This window comes from Miniopterus schreibersii (assembly GCF_964146895.1).
Source record: "Miniopterus schreibersii genome assembly, chromosome: 12".
Taxonomy (NCBI): Eukaryota; Metazoa; Chordata; class Mammalia; order Chiroptera; family Miniopteridae; genus Miniopterus; species Miniopterus schreibersii.
The window spans coordinates 11,691,844-11,707,633 of record NC_138112.1 but is presented as its reverse complement, the minus strand read 5'-3'; the positions used below and the strand labels follow the sequence as shown (position 1 = coordinate 11,707,633).

Below are 15,790 nucleotides of genomic sequence, written 5' to 3'. Positions count from 1 at the left end.
CGATCTCTCTCTCTCTCTCTCTCTCTCTCTCTCTCTCTCTCTCTCTCTCTCTCTCTCTCTCCCCCCCCCCTTCCTCCCTCTCCCTCCCTCCCCTCCCCCTCCCCTCCCACTCTCTAAAAATCAATGGAAAAAGTATCCTCCAATGAGGATTAAACAAAAATAAAAATGTGGAAAGCCAGCACACTGGCTTGAAATACAGAACTACGTGGCGTTTCAAGTATTTTAATTGCACCTTAATGAAATGATATATTTTATATAGATTTGGTACTATTGAATGTATTTCTTTACTGTTACCTGTTTTTGAATAAATAATTCTGGAACAATGTACGCTAAGACCCTTTCATGCTGTTCAAGTCTGAGTGGCCCGCGTGCCGGGCATGGTGCGGTTCCTGGGAAGCGGCCCTGAGCAAGGCGGGCCTGGCCTGCGCTCCCGGGCCCGCCTGGGTCAGGCAGGCGGCCAGTGCCGAGTGCCGTGTGCCCGGTGAACCGGGAGCCGGGAGCCGGGAGCCTGCGCGGCTGCGCCTCCGCCTACGCGGGCGGCCTGATGACCCCAGGACGGGAAGGCAGGTGCCCCGCCGACAGTTCTGAAGTCTAGAAGATACATGCTAGAACATGACGGTACAGAGGCCCTGGCATCTTAAACGTGAAGTTTGTACGCCACGTTTCTTTCTTTTTTAATTGACTTTACGGGGCGACACTGGCTGATAAAACCGTACGGGTGTCAAGAGTACAATTCTGCGTCAGCTGCGCACTGCGGGTGCGCTGGCCCGCAGCCGTCCCGCCGTTCCTCCCCCTCGCCCGCTCCCCCCCCCTCCGCCGTCACGCGCTGTTGTCCGTGTGGTTTTCTCTGAATCCCTTCAGCTTGTCACCCAGCCCCCAACCCCCCGACGCCGTCAGTCTGTTCTGTGCATCTGCGTCTGTCTCGTCAGTTTCTCCTGCCTGTCAGATTCCACAGGTGAGTGAGCGCAGGGGGTCCTGTCTTTCTCAAGCCTTAGTGTCACTTAGCTAACACCCTCCAGTCCATCCATGCTGTCACAGAGGGTAAGAGGAGCCGTCCCTGGTGTGAATGTCCCACGGCTTTTTTATCCATCTGCTGAAGGGAACCTGGGCGGCTTTCAGATCTTGGCTATTGGAAATCGTGCGGCAGTGAACCTAGGGGTGCACATACTCTTCCAAATTAGCATTTCGGGTTTCTTTGGATATAGTCCCAGAAGTGGGGTCACTGGGTCAAAAGGCAGCTCCATTTTAATTTTTTGAGGAAGCTCCACACTGTTTTCCACAGCGGCTGCCCCAGTCTGCACTCCCGCCAGCAGTGCACCAGGGTCCCCTTTCTCCACACCCGCGCCAGCACATGTTTGTTGGTGACAGTCATTCTCACAAGCGTGAGATGATATCTCATTGTGGTCTTAGTGCCACTGAGCATCTTTTCATATTTCTCTTGGCCATCTGTGTGTCCTCTGGAGAAGTGTCTAGTCAGGTCCTTTACCCATTTTTTATTTTGATTGTTTTCTTGGTGTTGAGATATATAAATTCTTTATAAATTTTGGAAATTGACCCCTTATCAGATGTCTTATTGATAAAGAATCCAGAAATAGACCCATATATATGCCTAATTGATTTTTCAGGTAAGTCTCCAAGGTAGTTTAATAGGGAAAGGATAGTCTTTCTAAAAGCGAGTGCATATCTGTAATGCAAGAAAATGAATTTCAAACCCTCCCTCCCTACAGTATACAATCATTAACTTGAAATGGATGATATACTTCAGTGTGAGAGTCAAAAATTATAAAATCTGTATAAGAACTCCTTTGTGACCTTGGTTTAAGCAAAGATTTCCTAGATATGACACTAAAAGCATGAACCATAAAAGAAAAAATTATAAACTGGGGCTTTATTAAAGTTAAAAACTTTTCTCCTGAATAGACATTGTTAAGAAAATGAGAGAACCAGCCTCAGAATGGCAAGAAAGTATCTGATAAAGGACTTGTTTTTAGAATATATTTTAAAATCTTATATTAAAAAATAAGAAATTAAACATTTAACTAATTAAAAATGGGCAAAAGATTTGAACACTTTGCCAAAGATACCCAAAGGCAAGTAAGCACATTAAAGATTCTCAACATCACCAGGCATTTGGAAAAATGCAAACCAGAGTCACAATGAGATCGTTATACATCCACTAGAACAGCGAAGATTAAAACATCCGACAACCCCAAGTGACAAAAACCAAGTGGGACATCTGAAACTGATTCATTGCTGGTAGAAATGCAAAATGGTACAGTCGCTTTAGAAAAACATTCTTATAAAATAGTTAAATATGTAGTTATTTCTTCCTCAGCAGCTCCACTCCCAGGTATTTCCCAGGAGATATGAAAACATTTGTCCCCCTACAGACTTGGGCGTGAATGTTCATAGCACCTTTATCCATAGTGATCCCAAACTGGAAACAACCAGATGTCCACCGACTGGTGAGTGGATATACAGGCTGGGGTTTAACTGTGCAATGGTGATTTTAAAAGGAATGAGCTGCTGATACAAGCAACAGCAGAATGACTCTCAAAAGCATTGTGCCAATGGAAGAACCTGGACCAAAAAAGACTGCATGTGGTATCATTCCACTTACATGGCGTTCTAGAAATGGCACAACTGTAGTGACAGAGAGATCAGGGGTGTCCAGGGGCTTAGGGTGGAGTGAGTGGGTTGACCGCAAAGATGCATAATTTGGGGTGATGGAAATGCTTTATGTCTTCATTGTGGTGAACATTTGTCAACGCTCAGTGGGTGAGTTTGTATGTAAGTTATATCTCAAATCTGTTGGGGTTTTTTTCTTAAATATACATTAGGTGTCTGACTGCTGATGACTTTTTAATAGTTGGGGTATAAGCCTCTGGTCTATTAGGACAATAGACGGAGTTTTAAAGATATGGTGTGGTAAGTGTGATGGCAGGTAGCAGAGAGGGTGCTTAGACTTGGGGGGGAGGGGATGGGTTCTGTCCCTTGGCCCAACAGTCCTCTCCAGTCCCCTATTCCTCCCACTGTGGAAGCTGAGGACAGATTTTCACTTTTCTAGCTGCTTTAGCCAACGGTGCCCCAGTGACCCAGTTTTGTTCAAGGATGTCTAAGGTTCTGGGGCTGGGGCTTCTAGCAAGCCTGTTGCTTTCCTAATTAAAAAGAGAATGTGCTACACTGCCCCCTTTCCTTTCCTCCCCTTTCCTTTTTTAATAGAAAAGGCGCTCTGCCTGACACGAGTGCTCAACTAAAACATACTTCAAGAAAGAAGAGCTGAAGATTTGTTTGCAACTAAGTGTATCTTTATTTAAGTGTGATTGTTAGAATATTACAATTTTCAGAATACCAAGAATAATTTCTACATTTTCTATGACTGCTGTATTCAGCCCGATCTTTTACTTCTATTTAATCTTCCTTAATTAGGTAGCTCCTGTGCTGAGACTGTATGTCATTATAGTCAGAATAAACTCTACTATAGCTGATGCAATCAGGGTTTGAAGGGCTGTGGCTTAAAAAAGAAAAGAATACTTCACGTTTATATTCCATAAGGGGAATCCGGTGTTAGTCTAGTGACATGTGGTTCTTCATAAATATTTTCAGACGAAGCATTTTCTGTTATTCCCATGTCCTCTTCTGATATAGCTGCACAGCCATATAATTTTTTCTGTTCTTGTTCAAACCTGAAACCTAGAGAGGAATGACGAGCGTTTAGGAAGATGCCAGATGTGGTAAGGTACAGGCTCGTTCACTATGCCAGGCCGAGGTCTACCCCAGCTTTTCCCACCACTCGTAGAGCAGCTCTCTTTATATCCTGTTTAACTGGAGCCACACATGTCCCAGATTTCTGGGTTCATCCTACTTTCACTACCATATTTCATTGTCTGTCTCTACAAAATGCTCTGCAGGACTTGGGTTTGAGTTTTGGTCTATTACTAATCAGCTGTGTAATTTGAGGCAAGTTACTTAACCTAAGTCTCAGTGTCCTCATCTGTAACAAGAGGACAATAGGAGCACACACCTAATAATTTTTTGGTGAGAATTAAGTGTAACGGTGCATGTAAAGGACCTAGCGCTTACTTAGTGCTCCGTGATTAACTACTAGCCAACAGTTTTTATTCACAAATGAAGAGAAGCCTTTTCTCTCTCTCGAGCTAGTCCCAAGTCTCTGGGTTCGATCTCCCTGTGCTTCTCTCCCCCCTCCTCCAGCGCCGACCCTTCAACGTGTCACCGTCCACTGACTCCGCTGTAATGCAAGCCCCCACTGCCTGAAATAAGTTTCACTTGCCCCTGTGTGCCTTCCAGTTGCCTCGCTTTGTCCTTCCATCTTTATGCAGTCAGCAAAGGAGACTTTGTTTCATGGCACGTCGCTTTACTGCACTTCACAGATTTTGCTTTTTTTTTTTAAACAAATAAAAGGCAAGACCCTCCACCAGCAAAAAGATCATGACTCGCTTTATCGTACTACTTGCTTTACTGAGGTGGTCTGGAACTGAATTCGCCATTTCTCCAAGATATGCCTGTAATCTCTTTCAACTCAGTGTTTCATAGTCTATGCTTCCATTTTTCTACGTGTCATTCCTTTATATTCTTTTATCTGTCATTGAAAATTTACTGTGTGCTACACATTAGGGATTCAGTAGCAAACAGGACAACTCCCTGCCCTTAAGTGAAGATAGTTCCCTGAAACTGTTCTGCGGAAGGCCATCAACTCCATTAAACCCCCAAGGTAGAAACCACAGGATGTTCTAGGAACAGGCAAGAGGCCTGTTCCTGTGATGGTGGGGTTGTGAGTGAGGGGCAGAGTGGGACATGCTAAGGGTGGAAAGCCCAGCCAGAGCCAGAGCCATCCTAAAGTCAGCACTTTATTCCAAGCCCAGGGGGAAGCTGTGAGAGGCAGCAGAGGTGGTTATCATTAAGAACATGGGCTCTGCAGCAAGCAGCCTCGCAGGATCTTACTGTGAGACCTTGAGCAAGTGGCCCATCTCTTTGCTCACCTGTAAATGCAGACAATAAAACCTGACTCATCGGGTTAGTCTGAAGGTCAAATGAGTTAATATTACAAAGCACTTTAAGGTAGCACTTCCACATAGTAATTGCTAAAGAAGAGTTTAGGTGTTCTAATTACTTCAATCTAAATTGTGAAAGGTCACTGTCTGCTGTGTGGGGAATGGACTGGAGGAGAATCGGTGTGGAGGCTGTCGCAGAAGCCTGCAGAGGGATGATGGCAGCCGGGGCTGTTAGGGGGACAGTGAGCTGGACATGAGTGGATACGTTAAGGCTAATGAGCCAACATTATAGAGTATGGATTATGTACCAGGCACTAGTCCAAGCTCTTTACGCGTGTTCCTCTTAGTACTTCACAACCTATGAGCTTGGTACTGTTGTTAGCCTCATTTTACAGAGAGGAGACTGAGCGAGTAACTTGCCCCAAATCACAAAGCCAGTGAGCAATAGAGCCCAAAATCAACGCCAGGCAGTCTGAATCAACTCTCCACAACTGTAACCTCTGCGCTTTCCTGCCTCCCGTGGACGACAGAGGACAGAACTCATACACTCAGATTATACAATGACCACAATTAGACTCTGGCTCTGTTGGAACTGCTGCTATTTCTGGGGTATGATATGCTTCTTCAACATGCTGTGACTTTCAGCTGCTCAGTGTTGTGATCCCTGGAGGGACAAGAGTGGCATAGAACCCAAAAATTATTTCCAACATTTTGAGGCATTTACTTAGTCAAGTGAAGTTTGCTCATTAAAAATTATTACTGAAACTGTGAGATACACAACTTTAAAAAAAAGGTTCATTAAAAAACATTTATCCAACCTTATATAAAGTAGAAAATTTCCTTCTATTCCCAAGTAACAGTCTTACTATAAGGCAAGACTGACTTAGCAGATTTATCTATGTCTGCACACTGTGCAGGGTGCTGAAATGTTAGTTGCTAAGAAATGTGTACATGTGTGGAATGTATCATTTTTGTTTACAAGAATTTCCCATAAAGTATTGCTAAAAACCACCTACTTCTGAAGTTAGCTGAAGAGTTGCTTGTAGCAATTTCCTTCCAGTTGGCAACATACCTAAGCACATTACATAGACATTCATTAAATTAAATTGGTTTATTAGTAAGCAATGAATTGATTCATTAGTACAGGCTTAGGCTAATTCTACAATTCCACATTCTTTATGCAATCTAATGACAACAAACTCATTAGTCCAAATGTTTCATTCTCATGACTCCCACCTCCAAGTAGCTCTCATGCACCTAAGGCAACCCCTAGGGCAGTGAGTTGGGAGGAGGTATAAAAATGGTGCCCATCACCCACATGCTAGTGCCTTTGGTCTCCCTCGGCACACCTCTCCTCACCTTATCCTGGCCCATTCACTTGAGATCATGCCCTCAGCTGAAAGCTACTAAGATGTTAGTGAACTTCTAAATTAAAAGTATGGACAGAAAACTCTCTGCGAGGGGGAAACAACAGCAACAAAGAACTCTGTCCTTGGTTCTGCAAGGCCAGACCTACTGTCCCTGATGCATTGGCAGGAATGTAGTGCCTGTGGCTGTTTTCATCCTTCCTTCCACAAAGGGACCCTGAGAAACGCAACCCCCTGCCCGAGAAGGGCAGGGAGGATGACGGGGCTGAGATGCCTGTTTACAGCTCCCCTGGGGACTCCCCGTATTACAGTATTCCCACAGCGATGGAGTACGGGCTGGCGGGCGTGGGCTTGGGGGTAACCTTTCCTAAAGCTTGCTGGCCCTCGGCTTGAATTAGCCAACTGTGTAGGGAAAGGCAAATCAGGGTTTCGGAAGCTCACCTGAGAAAGTTCCTTATCCTGCCCTCAGAAGCTCATTCAAGATGAACTTCACCTACCTCTCTCTCCCTTTTTCCCTCCATTCTTTCACCCAGCAGTTTTTACTCTCTGGATAAACCAAGTACAGTATTACATGAAGTACATGACTGTCTAACCACCATGCTGCACGCCTGAAACTAATACAAAATAATACCGAATGCAAAATAAATAAATATACTTTTGATTTGAAAGTACAGCCTTACAGTGCCTTTCTTTGGATGTCATTTCTTACATCATTATTACCATCTGTATTTATTCAGTGTTGGGAAATTACAGATACGCTGTCCATAGGGAATTCCAGTACTATGGCCTGGACAAGATATTGGGGTTATTGGGTAATAACCATCTCTTTTTACTATTTACTTATTACAAACTATTTTAGAGCATCTAGTTCTTTATTTCTTTTCCCCTTTGTATGTTCTAATATATCCTTCCTTTCAATATCTTATTTTTCTTTTATTTTTGTTTTCCTTTTTTTTATAGTCATTTTTTTCTTCATCATTTCTTTTGTCACCCTCCCTCTTCTCAGTATTCTCTGCTTCCTCCCGAATTCGCTTCCTCCTGTTCAATGACGTTGACTTTTCCTATCCCATTTTCTTATCTCTCTTCCTAATTTATTCCTTTTTCTTTATTTCTTTACTCACACCATCTTTATTTTAATTTTTCTGCCATTTCACCCATGCAATATTCACATTCATTATTGTAGCTGAGTAAATATTCTATATATTTAAAAGCTTTTTTGAGATGTAACTCACATACCGTACAATCCACCCAGGTAAGGTGTATCATTCAGCAGCTTTCAGTGGCGGAGTTGTGCATCCATCACCACCATCAGCTTCAGAACATTTTCATTTCTCCAAAAAGGAACTGTGCCCCTTACCCATCACCCCCAACCCCCATAAGTCTCCCGGCCCTAGGCAACCACTAATCTACTTTCTGTCGCTATAGATTTGCCTATTTTCGACATTTCATATAAACGGAATCCTACAATACATGGGCCTTTTTGATTGGTTTCTTTCACTTAGCAGGTTCATCAATATTGTAGCAGTTATCAGCATTTCTTTTTATTGCAGAATAATATTCCATTGTATGGATATACCACATTTTATCTACCCATTCATCGGTTGATGAATATTTGAGTAGTATCTACTTTTGGGTTATATTATGAATAATGCTGCTAGAACATTTATGTACACACTTCTGTGTGGACATGTGTTTTTATTTCTCTTGTACATATATACTGAGTTCTGGAATTGCTCATTCATATGGCAACTTCATGTTTAATCATTTGAGAAACCACAAGATTGTTTTCCAAAATGGTGGCACCATTGTACATTTCCACTGGCGATATATAAGGGTTCCAATTCCTCCACCTCCTTGTCAATATGTTACTATCTGTCTTTTTAATTACAGCCATCTTAGTGGGTATGAAGTAGTATGTCATTGTGGTTTTAACTTGAATTTCCCTGATGGTTATATTAAAATATTTTAAAATTTCCATCACACACAAAAAAACCTTAAAAATGTTTTCAAACTGCCATAGTATGTCACTGAAAAATCATAACTTTATTGTCTCTCATGGGAAGATCAGGGACTATACATTAAGGAAATTCTTTATACTGTTCATTCCATGTTAGCATTGTTTCTGAATTCCAAGTAAGAAATAAAGCAGATTTAGACTAAGGCCTAAGAATAAAGTCTGACAATAAAAAACACCTGTCTAATATTCTTTTTTCTACTTTTAGATCATCCCTTTTATATGTTTCTCCCTCATTTCTTCTTTCTAGACAAGTAATAAATACTCGTTGTGGGGGGAATTATGTTTGTGACCCCCTGGATTCAACATGGGAGTGGGAAATATTATAAAGAAAAATATGGCACCTGCCCTTGTTCCCCAAGAACAGAAGCATGTACTTACTCATCAAAGTTCAGTGTATTTGTCCAGTTCAGCACTTCATCCACTTCCCACTCCATCACAGAATCTATTCCACCATCTTCAATGCAGCGTATTAGCCCTTTCGTCGCTGTGTGGATTAAACGTAGAGTTTTCTGATTTGTTGACTTGGACTCCAGGTGTCCTGCATAGTACCTAAAGAAAAGAAAGGAAGGAAGGGAGACAAAACCCTTTGGAGCAGGTGATTACTAGTAGATGCAGGTAATATATATTGTTGTTGTAATACTATTGAATATAAACCAAGCTTTTTAAAAATTGATTTCTAGTTTCATATCATTTTGCTTGGAAGTGATATAATCTCAATCTTCTTAAATTTATTAAGACTTGTTTTGTGGCTTAAGATATGATCTATTCTGGAAAATGTTCTGTGTGCTAGAAAAGAATGTGTAATTCGGTTGCTTTTTAATGAAATGTTCTGTATATGTCTGTTGAGTCATGTGTTAAGTGAAACGTCATATATATATATTTTTTCAAAATATTTTTATTGATTTCAGAGAGAGGAAGGGAGAGGGAGAGATAGAAACATCAATGATGAGAGAGAGTCATTGACTGGCTGCCTCCTACACGCCCCCTACTGGGGATCCAGCCCGAAATCTGAGCATGTGCCCTGACCAGGAATTGACCTCGATGCTCAACTGCTGAGCCACGTTAGCAGGGCCATGTCATATATTTTTTAAGAATTTATGTTTATTGTTGAAAGTATTACAGATGTCTCCCTTTCTGCACCCCATTGAGACCCTCCCTCCCTCTCCCGCCCCCTCCCCAAGCCTTCACCACACTATTGTCTGTGTCCATGGTTTACACATATATGCATATAAGTCCTTTGGTTAATCTCTTCCCACCCCCACCTCCCTTCACTCTGAGAATCATCAGTCTGTTGCATGCTTCCATGTCTCTGGATCTATTTTGTTTGTAGTTTATTTTGTTCATTAGATTCCACATATAAGTGAGGTCAGGTGATATTTGTCTTTGACTGGCTTATTTCTTAGCATAATACTTACTCTTCAATTCCCTCCATGTTGTCTCAAAGGTTAAGAGCTCCTTTTTTACAGCCACATAATATTCCATGGTGTAAATGTACCACAGCTTTTTTTATCCACTCATCTACTATTGTGCACTTGGGCTGTTTCCAGATCTTAGCTATTGAAAATAACACTACTATGTACATAGGGGTGCATATATTCTTTCTGATTGGTGTTTTTGGATTTTTAGGATATGTTCCTAGAAGAGAGATCACTGGGTCAAACAGCAGTTCCATTTTTAATTTTTTGAGGAAACGCCACACTTTTCCATAGTGGCTGCACCAGTCTGCATTCCCACCAACACTGTACTAGGGCTCCCCTTTCTCCACATCCTCACCAGCACTCGCTGTTTGCTGATTTGTTGATGGTGGACATTCTGACAGGTGTGAAGTGGTACCTCATTGTGGTTTTAATTTGCATCTCTCTGATGATAGTGATGCTGAGCATTTTCTCATATGTCTCCTGGCCATTGTATGTCCTCTTTGGATAAGTGTCTATTTAGATCCTCTGCCCATTCTTTAATTGGGTATTATTCCTTTTGTTGAGTTGTATGAGTACTTTATGTATTTTGGAAAGTAACTCCTTATCAGATGTATAATTGGCAAATATGTTCTGCCATACGGTGGGTTCCCTCTTCATTTTGATGCTGGTTTCTTTTGCTGTGCAGAAACTTTTTACTTTGATGTAGTCCCATTTGTTTATTTTCTTTTGTTTCTCTTGCCCTAGGCATTGTGTCAGTGAAAATTCTGCTACGTGAGATTTCTGATATTTTGCTGCCTACACTTTCTTCTAGGATTTTTATGGTTTCACGACTTACATTTAAGTCTTTTATCCATTTTGAGTTTATTCTTGTGAACAGTGTAAGTTGATGGTCTAGTTTCATTATTTTGCATGTACCTGTCCAATTATCCTAATGCCATTTATTGAAGAGACTGTCTTTATTCCATTGTATGCTCTTGTCTCCTTTGTCAAATATTAATTGAGCATAATGGTTTGGGTCGATTTCTGGGTTCTCTGTTTTGTTCCATTGATCTATATGCCTGTTCTTATGCTAGTACCAGGCTGTTTTGATTACAGTGGCTTTGTAGTATACCTTGAAATCCAGTATTGTACTCCCTCCAACTTTGTTCTTCTTTCTCAAGATTTCTGTGGCTATTCAGGGTATTTTTTTATTCCATATATATTTTTTGAGTGTTTGTTCTAGATCTGTGAAATATGCTGTTGGTATTTTAATAGAGATTGCATTGAATCTATAGATTGCTTTGGGTAGTATGGACATTTTAATGATGTTAATTCTACTAATCCATGAACATGGTATATTCTTCCACTTGTTTATATCTTCTTCTATCTTTTTTTTCAACATCCTTTAGTTTTCCAAGTACCGGTCTTTTACCTCCTTGGTTAAGTTTATTCCTAAGTATCTTGATTTTTTTGTTACAATGATAAATGGTGTTTTTTTTTTAGTTTCTCTTTCTGAGAGCTCATTATTGGTGTATAAAAATGCCATTGATTTCTGCGTCCTAATTTTGTATCTTGCTACATTGCTGAATTCACTTATTAAATCTAGTGGTTTTGGGTGGGGTCTTTAGGGTTTTCTATGTACAATATCATGTCATCTGTGAATAATGACAATTTTACTTCCTCCTTTCCAATTTTGGTGCCTTTTATTTTTTTCTTCTTGTCTGGTCACTGTGGCTAGGACTTCCAGTACTATGTTGAATAAAAGTGGTGAAAGTGGACAACCCTGTCTTGTTCCTGTTCTTAGGGGAAATGATTTTAGTTTTTGTCCATTGAGTATAATGTTGGCTGTGGATTTGTCATGTATGGCCTTTATTATGTTAAGGTATAATTCCTCTATTCCCATTTTGTTAAAGAGTTTTTATTAAAAATGGGTGTTGGATTTTATCAAATGCTTTTTCTATTTATATGATCATGTGATTTTTGTCTTTCAATTTGTTTATGTGATGTATCACATTTCTTGACTTGTGACTATTGTACCAACTTTCCATCCCTGGAATAAATCCCACTTAGTCATAGTGTATGATCATTTTAATATGTTGCTGGATCCAATTTGCTAATATTTTGTTGAGGATTTTAGCATCTATTTTCACTAGGGATATTGGCCTGTAATTCTCTTTCTTTGTAGTGTCTTCATCTGGTTTTGGAATTAAGCTAATGCTGGCCTCATGAAAAGAGCTTGTAAGTATTCCTTCCTGTTGGATTTTTAGGAATAGTTTGAGGAGGATAGGTGTTAGTTCTTTGAATATTTGGTGAAACTCCTGTGTGAAGCCGTGTGGGCCAGGTCTTTTGTTTGCTGGTTTTTTGTGTTTTTTTTTTTTATTACTGCTTCATTTCATCTGCTATTATCAGCCTATTCGGGTTTCCTGATTCTTCCTGATTGAGTTTTGGAAGGTTGTATTTTTCTAGGAGTTTGTCCATTTCATCCAGGTTGTCCAATTTGTTGGCACATAGTTATTCATAGTACTTTCTTACAATCCTTTGTATTTCTGTGGTCAGTTGTTACCTCTTTCATTTCTGATTTTATTTATTTGGGTCCTCTCTTTTTTTCTTGATGAGTCTGGCTAAAGGTTCATCAATCTTGTTTCTCTTTTCAAAGAAACAGCTCTTGATTTTATTGATCTTTTGTATTGTTTTTTAGTCTTTATGTCATTTATTTCCACTCTGATCTCTATTATTTCCTTTCTTCTACTTACTCTGGGCTGTTCTTTCTTTTTAAAAAATATATATTTATTGATTTCAGGGAGAGGAAGGGAGAGGGAAAGATAGAAACATCAATGAGGAGAGAGCCTCCTGCATGCCCCCCACTGGGGATCAAGCCCGAAACCTGGGCATGTGCCCTCACTGGGAATTGAACTGTGATCTCTTGGATCATAGGTTGATGCTCAACCTCTGGGCCATGCCAGTTGGGCCATTGTTTCTGCTTTAAATAGCAAATTACCTTTAAAATTTTTGAACTTTATTTAGCAACTGTGTCATATGTTTATATTATAGTTATATTTGTAACTATTTACTTGTAATGTCAGAAAAAATAAGCAATTATATTTTTTCAAAATGAAGATTTTCAATACAAGAGAAAAGGAGTACAATTGTGGAATCAAGAATTTAAATACAACTTCATTGGCAATATCAATATTAACTTATTTTCTTCACAATAAAAATTTTATTTATCTTTTTAAAATTTGTGGTAAAAGACATTTAACAAAGTTTATCATCTTAACTATTTTTAAGTGTACAGTCTAATAGTAATTACCTTTTAAAAAGATATAAATTGTAAGAGGAAAAGTGCTTCGTATTTACTTACATAGCTACCATTTTTGGTATTCTTCATTCTTGTAAGGATCCAGATTTCTACCTAGAATCATTTTCTTCTGTCTGAATTTCCTTTAACATTTTTTTGTGCTGGTCTGTGTGACGAGAGAATTTAGCTTTTGTTTGTCTGAAAAGTTTTTTTTTATATTCATTTTTAAAATATATTTTGGTCAATCTGCTGTTATTGATTAATTTATCTCCTTACCTAGGATCTATTTTCCTGCCTCTTTGCATGCCTGGTAATATTACTATATGGTAGTCATTGTGAATTTTATATGATTTTAGGTACTAGAGGTTTTTGTATTCCTTTAAATATTTGTGGGCTTTGTTCTGTTATGCAAATAAACTTTGAAACAATTTGATTCTTTGACAACTGCTTTTAACATTTGTTAGATAGGTCCAGAGTGACTTTTAGTATAATCCACATAGTCAGTCTCTTAGGGCAGAAAGAATAGCTGAGTGGGTCGGGGGGGGGGGGGGCAAATAAAAGTTACTGATATGTAAGAGTAAATGCTTATAATTATTATTTTTCAATCCTCACCCAAGGATATTTTTTCATTGTTTTTCAGAGAGAGTGGAAGAGAGAGAGAGAGAGAGAGACAGACAGAGAGAGAGAGAGACAGACAGAGAAAGAGAGAGACAGAGAGAGAGAGAGGGAGAAACACTGATGTGGATCAAGCCTGCAACCAAGGTATATGCCCTTGGCTGGAATTGAGCCCAGAACCCTTCAGTCCATAGGCTGATGCTCTAACTGCTGAACAAAACCGGCTAGGGCAATGCTTATTTTCATATCCAATAGAATGTGATTTCCTTGAGGTTCAAGACAGCATGTCTTTTCCTGTTTACTTTCTGAAGCTCACACATGTCTGGCACATAGTAGGCATTTATTAAATGTTTGCTTTCTATATATTTTTAAAAATATAACTGTAACCTTACATTGTCTTTCAAAAATGACCCCACACACAATGGACTAATGGACTGCAGCTAGCCTGATGCTGGATTGGGCCTGGTTCCAACATGGAAAGGAAAGCCTAGACACTGGCTTTGCTTATAGTACTATTGAAACCCTAGCCTGGCCAGTGTGGCTCAGTTGGTGGAGCATCGTCCCATGCACCAAGAGGTTACCAGTTTGATTTTTGGTCAGGGCATGTGCCCAGGTTGCAGGCTTGATCCTTGGTGGGGGTCATGTAGGAGACAGCCTATCGATGGATGTTTTCTCTCTCTCTCTCCCTTCCTCTTTCTAAAAAATCAATTAAAAAAGTAAAATAAAATAAAAAGAAACCCCAGCTACACTTCCTCTGACTGGACTAAGAGAAATGTTACTTTGGAAACCAGGGGTGTAATTTCACAGAAATAAAGCTTTCTACCATAGTGCAAAATAAAAAAATAAATAACATAGTTATTTAGTAGTAATAGAAAAAAATTTAAAACTTAAAATGCTATATACTTCTTTAGTAAGTCTTTAATCAACTTACATTTGCCTCATCCATTCTATTTTTCTAATTTTTCTTTTCTTTGCCATATCTTGTCGTCTCTTCAGTTTAGAGAAATGAAATTTGCTTTTCTTTTTGTCTTCCACAATTATATCTTCAGAAGGCACCCAAAACTATTGAGAAATAAAAAATGAATTTACAAAATGTTGAAATACTAATGGTGAGGTTATCTGACTATAGACAAGAATTTCTGTGTGCTCAATATGAATATGCCAAGATAGAAATAGAGGAGCCCTTTCAAGGTATTTCTAAGTGATGGGTGAAGAGCACACGGAGCCTTTGGAGGCACACGCCACAGAGAGACTGACAAAGTACTAGTGCACTGAGGTACTTAATAAGTATTTGTTGAATGAATAAATGAATAGACACATTCTAAGAGTGTTTTAGTTTCTCATAAGAACAGACCTGACCTATTCTTAGTGCTGGTGGCTTTTAAAAACTCTAATCCTCAGGGAGTGTAGGCACCCTCCGAGAGCACAGAAGTCTCACCATTATGTCCTGAGAATTTGAGATTTCCCCTGTATGACACTTTATCCTAACTGCTTGTCTATTTTCCTACTTCTGATTCATTCTCCTTCCCCACCACACACACATTAAGGAACAAGGAAGTGAGTTTGCTATTCCCGACAACAGGCTGTATGTGCCACTATTCAAGCACATATTTACTCCATTATATGGAAATACCCTGTTTACTAATGTCTCCCTAACTAAAAGGCAAACTACTTGGGGAAAACAACTACTCTTACTTACTGTTGTTTCCTTAGCATTTGGTACAATGCCTGACACTTAGTTGGAATGCAGTCAAGTTTGTTAAATGAATGAATGCATACCTTTGACCATTTCCACTTTCCATACTTAGTATATTCAGCATCCCACATTCTATATATCTGTGTATCAGAGACTGAGGATTTGATGAAGATACTTGAGGTAATATAAACAGACATCTAGAACTACAGAACCAGATCATGTTAACCTATAAAATGTAAGCTTACACATACCCTTAAGTAGAAATTATTTCCACAGAAAGGAGATTAAACATGGATGTGTTCAGGAAAGTTCCTGAATCACATATATGCATTGGGCATTATATATATTTAAAATCATTCTGTTCAACTAGACAACAAGATGGTGGCAT

General features: G+C 39.6%; 1 protein-coding gene across 1 annotated transcript in view; it reads right to left on the bottom strand.

Moving 5' to 3' along the window:
• Positions 1–3,293: 3,293 nt before the first annotated feature.
• Positions 3,294–15,790, bottom strand: part of LOC308565835 (protein MFI) — a 37,015-nt gene continuing 24,518 nt past the window's right edge. Inside the window, exons 5-8 of the mRNA XM_081155497.1 lie at positions 14,638–14,768; positions 8,775–8,945; positions 6,029–6,084; positions 3,294–3,693 (exon numbers count right to left, since the gene is read on the bottom strand). Of these exons, the coding sequence (XP_081011623.1) occupies positions 3,542–3,693; positions 6,029–6,084; positions 8,775–8,945; positions 14,638–14,768 (510 nt within the window). The 3' untranslated portion in view covers positions 3,294–3,541. The remainder of the gene's footprint in view (positions 3,694–6,028; positions 6,085–8,774; positions 8,946–14,637; positions 14,769–15,790) is intronic.